We start from the raw sequence: 16515 nt of genomic DNA on the forward strand, positions 1-16515 counted from the left end.
TTGGGAGTGAATTCTTCCTTAGGGTCCCCAGAAAGGAATGCAGCCTGGATGACACTGAGATCCTGAGCAAATGAGAACTCAGTCATGTTCTGAGCATAGAACCATGCCAGACTCTGACTTACAGGATTGTGAGTAAATGAATATTGTTTTAGGCTGTTAAGTTTGGGATTATTTTTTACATGGCAATAGAACACTAATATAATACTGCAGTTTGTGTAGCCATTCTGCTGATGGATATATGTGTTGGTTCTAGTTGTGGACTATTATGAATAATGCTGCTATGAACATTTATATACAAGTCTGTTTTGTGTGGATATATGTTTTCATTTCTCTTGGAAATGTTGGGTCATAGGGTAGGTGTATGTTTAGTTTTATAAGAAACTGCCAGATCGTTTCCTAAGTGGTTGTGCCATTTTATACTCCCACCAATAATGTATGTAAATTCTGGTTGCTCCATCCTCATCAGTGTCAAAAGTTTAAATTTTATCCATCCTGGTGGGTGTATAGTTGATTTGTTTTCACTTGGTTGAGTGAAAACTGGTTTCATTGATGAAGTTAAATGAAATCAAGATGCCAAGGATCCTTTGGTATAATGTAGAAGAATCTAAACATGTAAGGAGAATGTTGCTTTATAAACCTTTCCTTCTAAGTTTCTAAGTGTGATTCATCCACTCCCAACTCCATCCCCTGAGAGTGTCCAAATGACTCTCTTCACCAAGGCATTGAGAAATATATTTGTGAGAGTGATGACATGTTTAGAAAGTGCTGTAGTAACTGGCTTCTGGAGGCCAGGGATGTTGCGGGGAGATACTACAGACAGGACTAAACAATATGGGAAGTTCACTAACATCCTAACTGACTTATAGAACCAAAAGTCCTCAGGAGCTGGTGAACAGTGGACCAACTTAAGTCAAAATAGAATTAGGGTTTCTTACCCAAGTTCCAGGCCTGGGTTAGTTCACAGAGTCCCTTGAAATGAAGTGAAGGCAGGTTCACTTAAGGAAGGATAAATGTTTATATATTCCTTTCAACCTTCCCCAATGAGACCTGTAGTCATTTTCCAGGGCAATTGTATGGGTTGAATTGTGTTTCCCAAAAAGATATGTTGAAGTCCTTGCCCCAGGTACCTGTGAAATAGAGACCTTATTTGGAAATAGGTTCTTTGCAGATTATACTGGATTAGTATGGGCCCTAACCCAATGACTGGCGTCCTTATAAGAAGAGGGAAATTTGGCCATGGACACACAGAGAAAACACCATGTGCGAGGATGGAGGCAGAGGTTGGAGTGATGCAACTGCAAGACAAGGAACATCAAGGATTACTGGTAACCTCAGCAGGTCGAAGAGAGGCCTGGAATAGAGTCTCCCTTAGAGTCTCCAGAAGAAACCAACCCTGCCAACACCTTGACTTTGGACTTGTTTTCTAGAGAATACATTTCTATTGTTTTAAGTCACCTAGTTTGTGGTACTTCGTTACGGCAGCCCTAATAGAATAACTGTGCCCTTGGGGATTGTTGACACTGGTTCTAATGCCGAGTTGTAGTTGGTACAATGGAGGCTTATGGAGTCATGATAAACGGACTTTTGATTCTAACTGACCTCACAGTACAGTCCTTAAACCCATTTCCCCATGATTTCTCCAGTTTTGGGTTATATAATTAAACTAGTAATATTCAGCAAGTGGCCGCATATGACTCTAATCCACAGAATGGGACTATTATGGTTGAAAAGGCTTCCTTACTAACAGAATTACAAACAAAACCAATTTATTGCTGGGGGAAATGCAAGACTAGCATAACCATCAAAGAGCTGAAAATTCGAAGGAGATGATACCTGTTACCGACTCAACTCATCTGTCTGGCTCATGCAGAAGTCAGAAGGGCTGGAGAATGCCAGTGGATTATTGAAAGGTTAAGACAGGTGATGACTCCAATGATACTGCTGTTCTAGAGAGAGTAAAACAACAGTGTCTGCCACCTGTAATAAAGTTGTTAACTTGCAAATGATTCTTCTTTATTTCAATAAGCAAAGAAGGCCAGAGGTAGTCGTGTTTAACCTGGCAAGGGCAGAAGTACACCTTCATCATTTTGCTTCAGGACCGTGTTAACTCTGCCTCTGTGCCACAATTTAGTCCACAGGGACTTTGATAATCTTAGCATCCCATAAGACATTAAACAGTTCCACTACAATTATGATAAAATTCTGATAAAACCTAAAAAGCAGGAAGTATCAGGTACCTTGAACATCTTAGTCAGTTGGCCTGGTCAGTGTTTGGGATTTTAGTCATTCTGGTATGTGTGCAGCGGTATCTCATTGTGGTTTTAGTTCACAATTCCCTTATTACATATGATGTGGAGCATCTTTTCATACGCTTATTTTCCATCTGTATATCTTCTTTGGTGAGGGGTCTGTTTAGATCTCTAGCCTATTTTAAAATCAGGTTTTCTTGTTGAGTTTTAAGGGTAGTGCATGAAAAATTCTTTTTTTTAAATTTTTTTTATTGATTTTAGAGAGGAAGGGAGAGGAAGAGATAGAAACATAAATGATGAGAGGGAATCCATTGATTGGCTGTCTCCTGCATGCCCCCTTCTTGGGACTGAGCCCACAACCCAGGAATGTGCCCTTGACTGGAATCGAACCTGGGACCCTTCAGTCCGCAGGCCAATGCTCTATCCACTGAGCCAAATCGGCTAGGGTGAAAAGTTCTTATTATATAGGATAGTTTTTTCTCATTACAGTAACTTCTTATACAGCTGGCTTTTCCTGGAAATTAAATATCCTATATAATAAAAGCCTAATATGCTAAGTGTCCAGTCATCTGTTCAACTAATCAAAGCATAATATGCTAATGATATGCTAATGAAACTCAACCGTTTGCTATGACATGCACTGACCACTAGGGGGCAGATAGTCGGCCAGTCACTATGATGTGCACTGACCACCAGGGGGCAGATGTTCCGACCGGTAGGTTAGCTTGCTGCTGGGGTCCTGCCAATTGGGACTGAGCAAGATGGGTCAGACATGCCCTGGAACCCTCCTGTGGTCCCTCCCCAGCCCCAATCGTGCACTGGTGGGGTCCCTCGGCTTGGCCTGCACCCTCATGCAATCCAGGACCCCTCGGGGGATGTTGGAGAGCCGGTTTTAGCCTGATCCCACAGGCTAGGCCGAGGGACCCCACTGGTGCATGAATTCGTGCCTCTGGTCAGGGATAAAAACCCAAATCATAAATTATGCCATAGGAAGTTTATTGAGTAATTTGCTCTTCCAGTAAACATCTTTGTCTGAGTATCCCCAGTTAATCACAGTCTTGTAATTTTAACTGTCAAAATATGACTTTGTTGATACAGCTCTATTAGAATATAGTTTAATTTGTGTGTGTGTTTTTTTTAGAGCAGTATTAGGTTCACAGCAAAATTGAGTGGAAAGTATAGAGCTCCCATAATCATCCCACACCCTCCCTAATAACAACATCAGCATCGAAGAGGTACATTTATTTCAATTTGATGAGCCAATATTGACATCATTATCAACTGAAGTCCATAATTTACAGTAGGGTTCACTCCACTCTGTGTTGTACATTCCATGGATTTTGACAAATGTATGACACATACCTACTATTATCTGTCGTACAGAATGGTTTCACTGTCCCCCAAATCCTCTGTGCTCCCCCTCTACATGTGCACCCCATCAAGCTCCTGGCAACTGCTGTTATTATTTTACTGTCTTCATAGTTTTGCCTTTTCCAGAATCATATATGGTAGTTGGAATCCTATAGTATGTAGCCTTTTCAGATTGGCTTCTTTCACTTAGTAATAGGGATTTAGTCTCTCCATGTCTTTTCACGGCTTGATAGCTCGTTTCTTTTTAGCACTGCATACTATTCCATTGTCTGGATGCACCACCATTTGTTTATTGAAAAGTATCTAGGCTGTTTCCAGGTTTTGGCAATTATGAATAAAGCTGCTCTATAAATATTTGTATGCAGGTTTTTGTGTGAATGTGAATTTTTAACATATTTGGGTAAATGCCAAGGAGCATGCTTGCAGGATCAGATGGTAAATGTTTAGTGTTCTAAGAGACTGTCAAACTGTTTTCCAAAGTGGCTATATTATCTTGCATTCCCACCAGCAACGAATGAAGAGTTCCTGTTGTTCCACATCCTCGTCAGCATTTGTGTTTTCAGTGTTTTGGAGTTTGGCCTTTCCAGTAGGTGTGCAGTGGTATGTCACTGTTGTTTTAGTTTGCAATTCCCTAATCACATATGATGTTAAAAGCATCTTTTCATATGCTTATTACCATCTGTATCTCTTCTTTGAAGAAGTATCTGTTCAAATCTTTTGCCCATTTTGTATCTGGCTGTTCATTTTCTTATCGTTGAGTTTTAAGAGTTCTTTGTATATTTTGGATACCAGTCCTTTATCAGACATGTGTTTTACAAATACTTTCTTCCAGTCTTGGATTGTCTTCTCATTCTTTTAACATTATCTTCAATACATTAAAAAAGGAACTACTTCCTAAAGGATTTTTTCTTTAAATTGAGATATAAAAATGTGTACAATTCAATGGTTGCACAGTTGTATAACCATTACCACTCTGTACTTCCAGAACATTTTCATTATTCCAGAAAGAACCTCCCGACCCATTATCAGGCATCCCCACTTCCTTCTTCCCCAAGTCTGTGGCAACCACTAATCTTCTCTCTTCCTCTATGGATTTGCTAATCTGGACATTTTCACTCAAATGAAATCACAATATGTGCTCTTTTGTAGTTGGCTTCTTTCACTCAGCATGTTTTCAGGGTTCATCCATGTTGTTCATGAATCAGTATTCCCTTCTTTTTATGGCTGAATAATATTCCATTGTATGGATATACCATATTTTATTTATTCCTCAGTCTGATGAACATTTGGGTTGTTTCCACTTTTTATTTTAACCATTTGTGTAGCAAGTTTTTGTGTGGATGTATGTTTTCATGTCTCTCAGGTATATACTTAGGAGTGCAATTATATGTCCATTGCTGAGACATAAGGAAACTGTTTAATCCTTTGAGGAACTGCTAGACTCTTTTCCAAATTGGTTGCATCATTTTACATTCCCACATTCACCAACACTTATGTCTTTTTTTTTTAAAAATATATTTTATTGATTTTTTACAGAGAGGAAGAGAGAGGGATAGAGAGTTAGAAACATCGATGAGAGAGAAACATCGATCAGCTGCCTCCTGCACACCCCCCACTGGGGATGTGCCCGCAACCAAGGCACATGCCCTTGACCGGAATCGAACCTGGGACCCTTGAGTCCACAGGCCGACGCTCTATCCACTGAGCCAAACCGGTTTCGGCCTTTTTTTTTTTTTTTTTTTTAAATTGATTTTGAGAGAAAGGAAAAGAAACATCAATGTCAGAGAAACATTGATCGGCTGTCTCCTGCATGCCCCCTACTGGGGTTCAAACCTTGAAATTCAGGCATGTGCCCTGACAAGGAATCAAACCAGCAACCATTTGGTGCATGGGACAATGTCCAATCAACTGAGCTACACTGGCCAGGGCTTACTGTCTATCTTTTTTATTATAGCCATTCTATTGGGTGTGTAGTGATATCTCATTGTGATTTGATTTGCATTTCCCTGCTGGCTAACTGATGGCTTATTGGCTATTTGTGTATCTTCTTTGGAGAAATGTTTATTCAGAGATTTTCCCCTTTTTAAAATTAGGTTGTCTTTTTATTGTCAACTTGTAAGATTCTTCACTCTGGATATTAGACTGGCCAGAGGAATATGGGGGTTTTGGAGGAAGTGCACTTACTGTTGTTAAAATTTAGGATATGACCACGACATAAGTGACTGAAGTGGGCAGGGACAGAGAAATAGTAAAGCAGGGTGTTGGATAAGTTATTTGTGGCAAGTTGAAGCCACAGGAATGATGATGTGTTAGGGAAGAGAAAGTGATATGAGAACTAAAATCTTTCTTGAATGAGGGACAGTCACTGAGAGAGCACCAAAAGAGCTGAAGAGTCAAACTGCTGACTTTTTTTCAAAGTGGGAAATAAGAGAATCAGAGAGAAGCAGTGGGGGACTCTGTCCTGGGTCTGACAATAAAAGCAGCACCCACCTAAGACTCTTTGATTGCATTATGCACAATGGTTTGGGGTGACATCTAATATAAAACAGAATAGTTCCAGGTATAAACTCCCTTCCTACCTCAAATATGAAAATATTGAATATGTAACCAAGAAAAAAAAAAAGTTTGACACAGCTGGGCATGAAACAAAAATATGGGAAATCCCAAGGGGCCAGACATGAATGGGAACCCAAAAGTTAGGGTGTGTATTGATGGCAGCTAAATGTACTTATCTCTAGTTTGCATACTATCAAGATGAGATTATAGTTACTGACAGTAATACCTTGTATCTGCTGAGTCTATATCCAGAAAAACAACAGCTCCATATGGGTTTATCTTGATATTGTACATGACTTTAATTTTATTAAATTAAAAATGCTGTTGAGTCTAATTGGGTTTGCATTGAATTATATGTTAACTTAAAGATTGACATTGTAATATTGTCATCTTTTCCAAGAACCTGGTATGTCTTTTCACTCTTTAGATCTTGTTTTATGCCCTTCAATATGATTTTCTTTGTTAAATTTATTAAGTATTACATAATTTTGAATAGATAACACATTAATAGGATACAAAATTGAATACTGTAAAAAATGAACTCAGTGAATTTTCCCTTCCATTGCTATCCCCTCTACCCAACTTCCCTCTCTTCCAGAGGTACTTTATGTATATATGAGCAAATATATATACCTACTAGAGGCCCAGTGCATGAATTCGTGCATGGGTGGGGTCTGGTCAGCCTGGCCCCAATCAGGATGGATCAGGGCCGGGCCATTCGGGAGGAGGAGACAGCAGAAGGTTGGCCAGCTAGCCTGCCCCGATCGGGGCGATCAGGGCCAGGCTAGGGGGGCCGATCAGGGGTCAGCGGCCAGGGGAGGGGCCATGGGAGGTTGGCTGGCCAGCCCCACCCCCGATTGGTGTGTGTGGGGCCAATAAAGGGTGGGGCTGGGTGGGAGGAGGGGCTGCAGGAGGTTGGCCAACTGGCCCCACCCCCTATTGGAATGGGGGGGCAATCAGAGGCAGGGCCAGCCAGGGGGCGGGGCTGCAGGAGATTGGCTGGCTGGCCTAACCCCTATTGGGGTGAGGGGGTGATCAGGGGCGGGGCTGGCTGGAGGGAGGGGCTGCAGTCCGATAGAGGTGGGGCAGGCTGATTGAGGGTGGGGCCAGCTGGGGGGAAGGGCCACGGGGGGGGGTTTGTCTGGCGCCCCACCCTTGATTGGGGTGGGAGAGGCCAATCAGGGGCCAGGCTGGCCAGGGGGCTGGGCCGCTGGAGGTTGGCCGGCCAGCCCCACCCCCAATCAGGCCGGTTTGCTGGCCGCAGTGGGTGTCATAGTGACTGGTTGTTCTGGTCGTTGGCTTTTTATATATATAGATTTGTTGCAATTATGAATGGAATACTTGCCCTTGTACTGTTTCTGGCTAATTATTGCTAGGATAGAAAAAAGCTACTAATTTTTATATAGTTATCTTTTATTTAGATACTTACCAAATTTCCTTAGTAATGCTAATAAGTTTTACTGTAGTCTTTTAGATTTCCTAAATATAATTTATTTTCCAATATTTATATCAATTAGATTTCTTAGCTAATTGCTTTTATCTGAATTTTCAAAGTAATGTTGAATCTTTTCTTATTTCAGACTTTAACAGAAATAGCTTTAGTATTTATAATTAAAGATGATGTTTGCTATTGTTTTTTTAAAAAATATTTTTATTGATTTCAGAGAGGAAGGGAGAGGGGGATAGAAACATCAATGATGAGCCCTAGTTGGATTGTTTCAATGGATAGAGGGTCAGCCTGAAAACTGAAGGGCCCTGGGTTCAATTCTGGTCAAGGGCATGTACCTTAGTTTGCCTTCTGTGCGTACTTCTGGTCGGGGCATGCGCAGGCAGCAATCAATCTGATGTATCTTTCTCACATTGATGTTTCTCTCTCTCTGTCTCTCCTGATCCCTTCTACTCTCTAGAAATCAATGGAAAAATATCCTCAGGTGAGGATTAAAAAAAATAAATAAATAAGAAAGAAAAATCTATGGAGCATTTTTTCACATTTTCCCATGGTTTGAAGCAGTTTACATATTAATTAAAAACTGCAACTTATCTATTTTTTTTTGCTGTTGACTTTGTGATAATTAATTGACCTGTACACTTGTGATCTATGCACTTTTCCATATATTTCAATAAAAAAGTTTAAAATAAGAAGGCAAAAAGGATAAAATTTTAATCACCTTTCCGATTTCTTCTTTGGTAATTAATTTGTCCATTCAAACAATACCTTGGGTCAGTGTTTGCTAGAAAATTATGTTTGCCTGTTTTTAATTTGTTGCCATAGAACACTCCTACAATTATTTAAAATTCTTCCATATATCCATATATATATGGTTATGTCTGATTTCTCATTCCTAATCCTGTTTTATTCTTATGTTCTTTTCCCATTTATTAGGCTAAGACAGTTTTATCTATTTTATTGGTGTTTTCAAAGAATCATTTTTCTATTTATCTTTTATTATTACTTTTAGTTTCCTACTTCATTAACTTCAGGTTTTTTGCTTTTTTAAAAAATGTTTTTTATTGATTTTTTTACAGAGAGGAAGGGAGAGGGATAGAGAGTTAGAAACATCAATCAGCTGCCTCCTGCATACCTCCTACTGGGAATGTGCTCGCAACCAAGGTACATACCCTTGACCGGAATTGAACCTGGGACCTTTCAGTCCACAGGCCAACGCTCTATCCACTGAGCCAAACCGGTTAGGGCTAACTTCAGGTTTTGTCTTTATTAGTCCATTTCCTATATTATTGTGGTTTAAATGTTTGTTTGTTTTTTCTAAATTTCTATAACCATCACTACACAGCTTTGAGCTTTTCTTTTTTGAACAATAAAGGTGCTGGTGTTACATTTTTATTTCCCAGTCCAGTGTTATGCATTTCAGGATATTCAATAAGGAAGGTATCTGGGTCTTAATTTGCTCCGGGGGTGCAGCCTGGCAAGTCCTACTGCCTGGCCACAAGCACATGACAAATAAATGTATGCTCAGTGAACAAATAACACTGTTCTGTCCTGGGACCTACTGTGAAGACCTGTGCCTGCCACAGGGCCCACCATTCATTCAAATACCTGGAGCATCCATCATGTGCTGGCACTGTGCCAGGTGCTATGACTAGGACAGTGAGCTGAACAACTGGTGTCTGCCCTCTTGGACCTCACATTCTGGAGACAAAGAGACATAAAACAAGTCAGTGAGCTGAATACTGACTGCCTAGGATGCCAAGGAAGTAGACGATAGGGTCCAACATCACCAAGGAGGTCTAACTGAGAATCCACAGAAGAAGTGATACTTAAGTTCCTCAGAAACTGAGGCTCTACTCTGTCCCAGACACTCTTTTCAGAAAGGTGGCCAGTGGGTTTTCTTGTTTAAAAGTTACTTGGTTTTGCTCTAGCCAGTTTGGTTCAGTGGATAGAGCATTGGCCTGTGGACTGAAGGGTCCCGGGTTCGATTCTGGTCAAGGGCATGTACCTCACTTGGTTGCAGGCTCTATCCCTAGTAGGGGCCATGCAGGAGGCAGCTAATCAATGATGTTCCTCTCTCATCAATGTTTCCATCTCTCTATCCTTCTCCCTTCCTTTCTCTCTAAAAATAAATAAAAACATTTAAAAAGTTACCTGGTTTTGAGTTACATGCCTGCTGCTCATGGCCATAGTTCATTGAACCAAGGGACTGACGCCAGGCAAAATAATTTTATCTAACACAAAACAGAATGAAAAGAGAAGAAACAGAGATAGCAGGAGAGGAAAAGCAGAATAAGAATAGTAAAGTCATAATAATGGCAGTCACAAACTATGTGATATTGGATTGGAACTGTAGGTATCAATATGAATTCATGTTTCTTTAATAATATACAGATACAGAGACATGGCAATAAATTCAGATGTGTGTGATGCATGTGTTAACATACATACATATATTTCATAGTTCTGTGTGCTGAAAGGTCCTAGAAGCAATGACATTCTAGTAGCAATGAATACACCTAATGCCCAGATCTTGATTTCTAAGTATCATTCTTGAATAAAAGGAACCAGGTGCTGCTTGGAGAAATGGCTGATGTCAGGGCTGGGACAAGAAAAATATGAGTGAACTTGAAATATCTTGTGGTGCCAAAAAGTAAGGAAGTGCTAAAAAAAAAATGATGGGGGCAACGCTGAAACAACACAGGATCCAACTTTACAGAGTTCCCAATGGCCAAATCTAGGCCTAAAAGAACAACAAAAGAAACTGTTTGTATCAGATTATAAACCATAGGAAAAACAAATATCTATGTTTATAATGTTATAAAGAAATCATTGAATAAATAAAGGGGAGGAAAGAGACAGTTCTTCCTTACAGTAGAATGCCAATTAATAAATATTGGTGGAATAAGGAAACAGAAGGTCATCATTAGGCAAATAGAACATTAATACTTGCTGTAAGCAAGAACCATCAATGGGCCTGGACAGCTTGGCCGAATGTCGACCTATGAACCAGGAGAGTTCAGCATGGTCAGGGCACATGCTCGGGTTGCGGGCTCAATCTCCAGTGTAGGGCGTGCAGGAGGCAGCCGATCAATGATTCTCTCTCATGATTGATGTTTCTATCTCTCTCTCCCTCTCCCTTCCTCTCTGAAATCAATAAAAATATATTTTAAAAATAAGAACCATCAATAGATGCTAAAATCAGTGGGCAAAATTCTAAGGGTAAATAAGGCATTTGCATGGCTTCAAAGTATCCCTTCACAAGACTTTTCCTAATTTCAAAGGAGAATTTGTAATTTTATAGTGGAGAAACTTGACGAATACCACCTCAGCCACGTGATCAAAGTTAACTATCCCCTTTGCTGAAAGGCACTGACTGAGAAGGGCACAGTCCTTCCTGGGGTCCTCGTCTTGCCAAAAATGTAGACCCTCAATCTAATAATGTGAAAACAGCAGATAAACCCAAATTGAGGGACATTCTTCAAAATAACGGACCTGGACATTTCAGAAGTGTCAAGGTCATGAAAGTCAAAGAAAGACAGAGGAACTATCACAGGTTGAAAGGGATGACGGAAACATGACAACAAAATGCAAGGCAGGACCCTGAACCTGCCTTAGATCCTGAACCTGAAAAAGAACATCAGTAGCAGAATTGGAAAAATTTGAATGTCCACAGATTAGTTAGTAGAACCGTACCAATGTTAATTTCCTGATTTTAATAATTATACCATGGTTTTATGCTAATATTAGGAGAAGCTAGGTGAAGGTTATACATGAATTCTATTATTTTTGCAACTTTCCGTAAGTCTAAAAATATTTTAAGGGGAAAAAAAGAACAGCAGTCACTGAGGTAGGGAGCAGCAGACATAGCTCCTTGAAGGGCTAGATAATGATGGTTAGAGCCCACGTCCTGGCTTATACCCACCCTATTGTTATGACATTCTTCCATCACCCAAGGGTCTTTGATTCCTGCCCCCATTTTCTGCTTTCTGAAAGAGATGCGCTAACACCAAAGGAGGGTTCCAAAACGGCCCTGCAGGGAGAGGGTGATCATCAATGGGGACTACTGCAGATGATGCCCAAGGACACAGCAGGCCTTGCTGTGCCCAGCTAAGCTGAGGCTGAAACAAAGGGGATGGTGTGCAGACCTTCTGCTTAGTGACTAAGATGCAGACTGCATGGGGGAGCTGTTTATTCCAGGCTAACTTAGCTGGGACAGCAGTGCAGACAGGCTGAGGCAGACCCCATGATCCCTAGATTTTCCCCTACAGCTCCCTAGGGTCTATGTTGTTAGTCTCCTGAAGGAGGTCTCAGAGAGTTGAGCTTACTTGGGTCATTTGGTATTCGAGTCCCAGAGTAGGCCAGGTGGTGACTCAGTCAGCCTTCCTCCTAGAAGTGCTCTACATTGGCTAGTTCCAAGGCTAGAGAAACTTGGTCTGGCCTGACCCAGAACACAGGGTGAGAAGGAACAGTAGCTATGATATGGCAGTGGAAGGGGGAAGGGTTCTATGGGTCCCTTTCCCTTGGAATTTTAGGGCATGGAAAAGAGGTAGTTACAGCCTAAACTGCAGAACCTCTGTGCCTGGGCCTCTGTACTCTTTCTGCACTCTCTGTGGAGACATTCTGAGGGCCAGCAGAGGGTGGCAGGTCATAGTCTGGCCCCTGTCTTCTTCCAGCCAGATCTGCTCTTAGCTGCCATACTTCTGAGCTTCCAGAGAACATGATCAAGTTCCAGAGACTATGGGGCATGGAGATCATGCTGAAGGACAGAGATAAGGGACCTCCTCCCCTCTCTGCTTGAAGGGAGTGCAGGGGCAGCTCCTCCTGGAGACTGTTAGCAAGCTTTGGACCCACAACAAAGGGGACAGGGGAGGGGTCTTGCAGGGGCTGTGAGGAGGTAAGAGGCTGGGGGGAGAGGAGCAAGAGGTATGAGGGGAAGGTAGGTCAGTTGCCATGCCACAGCTGAGGGGCCTTTATTGGACGTTGAGGGCACTAGGCAGGTAGGTAGATGCTAGAGGGTGTGGCACACCTTCTCAGGGTGTAGTGGTGCCCGGATGTCCAGTTTGTGGGTCTTGCTGTCCTTATCGATGATCTCCAACCGTAATGTGGGTGAGCGCTTCTCAGTCTGGGGTGAGGGCAGATCAGGGCTCTTGAGTAGCTGCTTGTCTGAGTCCTCCACAGTGATGCGCAGAGTACAGCCCCCTGGCAGCAGGTCCTGTTCATAGGCGGCTGCCAACTGGTTCACCACACGGCGTTCTACCTGCAGGTCGCAGGTGAAGTGGTCGTCACTGCTGAGGCCTGGGCCGGCCTGTGGCCTGAAGGTCAGGCTCTATCGCCTACCATTGTGCCTTTGCTTGGCATGAAGGCCAGCCTCTATCGCTTACTGCTAGGGCAAGCACTTATGCCGAGCTTTAGTTTTCTCATCTGCAAAGGGCTAACAACACACAACTCGCAGGATTGTGCTAAAAACTCAATGTCAGTTTTTAAGGTTTCTAATATAGTTCCCCATCCTGGTAGGTGTTACCCTCCAAAACAGGGTTTGATTTGATCATCCTGTGTTTTTTATTCTACAAGGGCATCTGTTCTGGGTAGGGACAATTCCAGGCTGGGAGCCCAGGGTCTGGGTCTAGGGGTACCAGGGAGGGAAGTGTGGAGGGACCTATGCTCACCTCATGCTTGATGGAGCGGGCGCCATAGTGCACATTGTAGCCATCAACCAACACGTCTGCCACCTCTCGGTCCCAGAGCAGTGTGATATTGTGCCTTTGCTTGGCCTGAGAAAGGTCAGACAGGAGTATGTCTGCATGTGGCCTAGGGCTTTCCATCTCTCATCACTCATGCCTGAAGCCTGAGCCTGTGAGAGACTATGTGCCCTAGGGCCACTGCCCCCCCCCCCCCCCCCCCCCCGCCACCACTGTGCTCCACCTTTTGGGAGGTGATGCGCCCAGTGGGAAAATATCCCATCCCCACCCATGGGCAGTCCCCACTCTTACTCTCTTGGCCCAGAAGTTCAGTTCCTTGTTGACTAGCTGGATGAGCTCCGAGTGGCAGAAAGGGAGGAAGTAGACGATCTCATTGATTCGTCCCAAAAACTCATCCCTCCGGAAGTGAGCCTGCAGAGCCAGATAAGGGGTGAGCTCAGTGATGAGATGGGGGTAAAGGCAATTACTGGACCCCAGTGGAGAAGATATGGGGGCTTCCATAGCTTTAGGCTAAGGGGATTCCCCCACCCAATGTTTCAGTGGGAAGGACAAAGACCTCTTACTTTCAGGATGGGCCGAATCACATTCTCTTTGAAATTCTTTGATATGGTGATCTTGTCACTAATTTGGACATCTCCTGTAGAAACAGAATCATAAACTGATTACTCCCCACACCAAGGTTTGGGAGATGTGCCAGCCCCTTGACCCCATCCATGAAAAGAGCCCCGGTCCTGTCGTTGATGAGCTGTGTAATCCTGGTCAATGTCTCAGGCTCTTTGGGCCTTGGCCTGGTCTTCTTACTTGAACAGTGAGAGGTCTGGTCTGGGTACTTTCTGAGGCCCTTCCTGCTCTTATGTACTACAAAGCCTGGGGTTCTTACAGCGGAAGTTGTGTGAGAAAGGGAGGGAAGAAGAAGAGAGTCAAAACCAAGATTTGAGTTTTGACTTGGAAGAAGGGGGCAGGAGGGTTCAATTCCAAATGGAAAGGTGACAGATAGGGCCTTCTGTCTGGTACACTCCTCCTTTCCAGCACTCTCCAGCCTACCTACCCAGGAAGGCTCCTCGGCTGAAAAAGTCTGTGTCCATCTCCATAGTTTCTGACCTGCTGTCCCCTCATTGCACCAAAGCATCTGTTAAGTAAGGGTCCCTTCAGTTCCCCAAGACGCTGGCCTCTTCTTGGTTCTTCACCTGGGGTGCTCCATCCACTCCTCTGTCTGGGACGCTCCTGTCACCTGAGACCTGGGGCTTTATAGAGGAAGTAAGGGCACTGTCTCACTGTCTCCCTCCACTATCTGGTATGGTGCTTGGAATCTACCAGGACCCTCACCAAGGCTTAGGACCCCAATGCCATCCTTGCCCCCAAGAGATGTGCTGGTGATCTGGGCATTTGCCCAGTTGCCTAGACAGCCCAGGCTATGTGCCATACCAAGGTTCTCAGCAATACGGTTATGGCTCATCTCCAAAGCTTCCTGCCTCAGCTGCAGTGCGTGCTGTGCGATCTCGTCACTGGCCACGTTGGAGGTCATAATGAAGATGGCGTCCTTGCAGTCGATGGTTTTCCCTTTTCCATCTGTCAGCCGACCCTGGGAATGAACAGTGACTGCCCAGTTAGGGAACTACAAGACCAAGCACCTCTTCCAGGAGGTCTCTCCAGAACCCATGTCTCCCCTACCCCCGGCAGAGTCAGCTGCTTGCTCCCTGGGTTCTCTGCGCACTGTTCTCACCCTCGGTTGCAGTGCTCACTGCCCTGGGCTGCAACAGCTTCACATACTGAGCACCTGCAGCGAGAATGCATTTGCTGTGTCAACAGTCAGGGTGCCTAATTATCCCTGGCACCCAGAAGCCAGCTTGATTTTACATGCACCCATCCAACACACTTTTCTGGAAACCCACGCTAGTCCAGGCTCTGTGTTGGGGCACTAGGCACCCACTGAGCCCTGGACATACTCCCAGTCTAGAGGAGTGACACTGAGTAATGACAAGTCAGTGCATTAGGTGTTATCATAGGGGAATCCCAAGTTGCTGTAGTTCAGAGGAGGGTACTTCACTGAGCCACTGTGAAGATGAGATATGGTCATACTGAAGAATATTCCTAAGTTAACCAAGCTGTGCAAATTTATTTTTTACTTTACCCAAATCTGTCTTTATGAAAACTGTGCAAGTGTTGTGAACTGTTATTACTGTAGCAAACACATATATTTATTGGATCAAAATGAATAGAAACAGAGAGGGATAGAAAATAATGTTCTCCCTTTAACCAACTTGGGAAGTTTCCTTGGAATCTTTAATTCTTTCTAGAAGTGACATAAGAGAGAGCATGTGTACTGGAGACAGATGCACCACGGAAAGAGAAAAGGAGCAATAGCAGAGGAAGATAAAGAAGAATAAGAAAAGTATAGGTCATTTAGTTCAAGGGCAAGGAGCTCCATCCACTCAGCAACCTCACATCTATCACTGTACAGCAGCACTTTGCAGCATTTAGAACAAAAGCAATGATCAGGGCCTCACTGAGAGGCACTGATGGAGCAACAACAGGGGAAACTGATGGGCATTTCCACCATAGGGACCTGCTTAATATTTTCTGTGTACTATTACACTCCACCCACCAGAAGCTCCAAGAAGGTAGAGGCTGGATTTTGTTCTCACTGGGTCCTAGACAGTGTTTGGTGCATAGTAAGTGTTCAGTGCCTGTGTGTTAAATGCCTAAATCCTCACAACCCTTACAGAGAAACTGAGGCTCAGAGAGGTTAGGTAACTCATTCAAGGTCTCACAGCTAGTAAACTCTACAGCTGAGGCTCGAACTGTTCGATCACAGAGACACGCCCTTCCTTCTGTGCCAGGCTACTGAGGTCATACCAGTAGTGCTGGATAAATGAGGCTCCATGAAATTTTCTTTCCCTAAGTAAAATTTTCTCAGAATTCTGCCAAATATAGTTTGCATCATTTGATCCTTGCTGGAGAGAAACAACTGGGATTTCCTCTGGGTTACAGACAAAGCATAGCTCTTACCAGGCCAGATAACATGACTCTGGGGGATAGATAGGTCTGTGGGCTCCTGCCTGTCCCAGCCTCAGCAGCTGGAAATCAATCCTCAAGTGTTTTCCTTAACCTGTTGTCCTGACTCAAAGTCAGCCCTTGCTTCCAAAACCAAAGCAATGGTGCCCTAGCCAGTTTGGCTCAATGGATAGAG

The 16515-nt window shown here is 43.4% G+C and overlaps 1 protein-coding gene across 2 annotated transcripts in view; it reads right to left on the reverse strand.

Moving 5' to 3' along the window:
* Positions 1 to 3483: 3483 nt before the first annotated feature.
* Positions 3484 to 16515, reverse strand: part of CLPB (ClpB family mitochondrial disaggregase) — a 164568-nt gene continuing 151536 nt past the window's right edge. For both annotated transcript variants that reach the window (XM_079788179.1, XM_079788180.1), the window contains 5 exons: positions 14751 to 14907; positions 13889 to 13962; positions 13617 to 13736; positions 13293 to 13397; positions 3484 to 12883 (listed from right to left, as the gene is read on the reverse strand). In XM_079788179.1, the coding sequence (XP_079644305.1) occupies positions 12635 to 12883; positions 13293 to 13397; positions 13617 to 13736; positions 13889 to 13962; positions 14751 to 14907 (705 nt within the window). In that variant the 3' untranslated portion in view covers positions 3484 to 12634. The remainder of the gene's footprint in view (positions 12884 to 13292; positions 13398 to 13616; positions 13737 to 13888; positions 13963 to 14750; positions 14908 to 16515) is intronic.

Source organism: Cnephaeus nilssonii (assembly GCF_951640355.1).
Source record: "Cnephaeus nilssonii genome assembly, chromosome: 13".
Lineage (NCBI taxonomy): Eukaryota > Metazoa > Chordata > Mammalia > Chiroptera > Vespertilionidae > Cnephaeus > Cnephaeus nilssonii.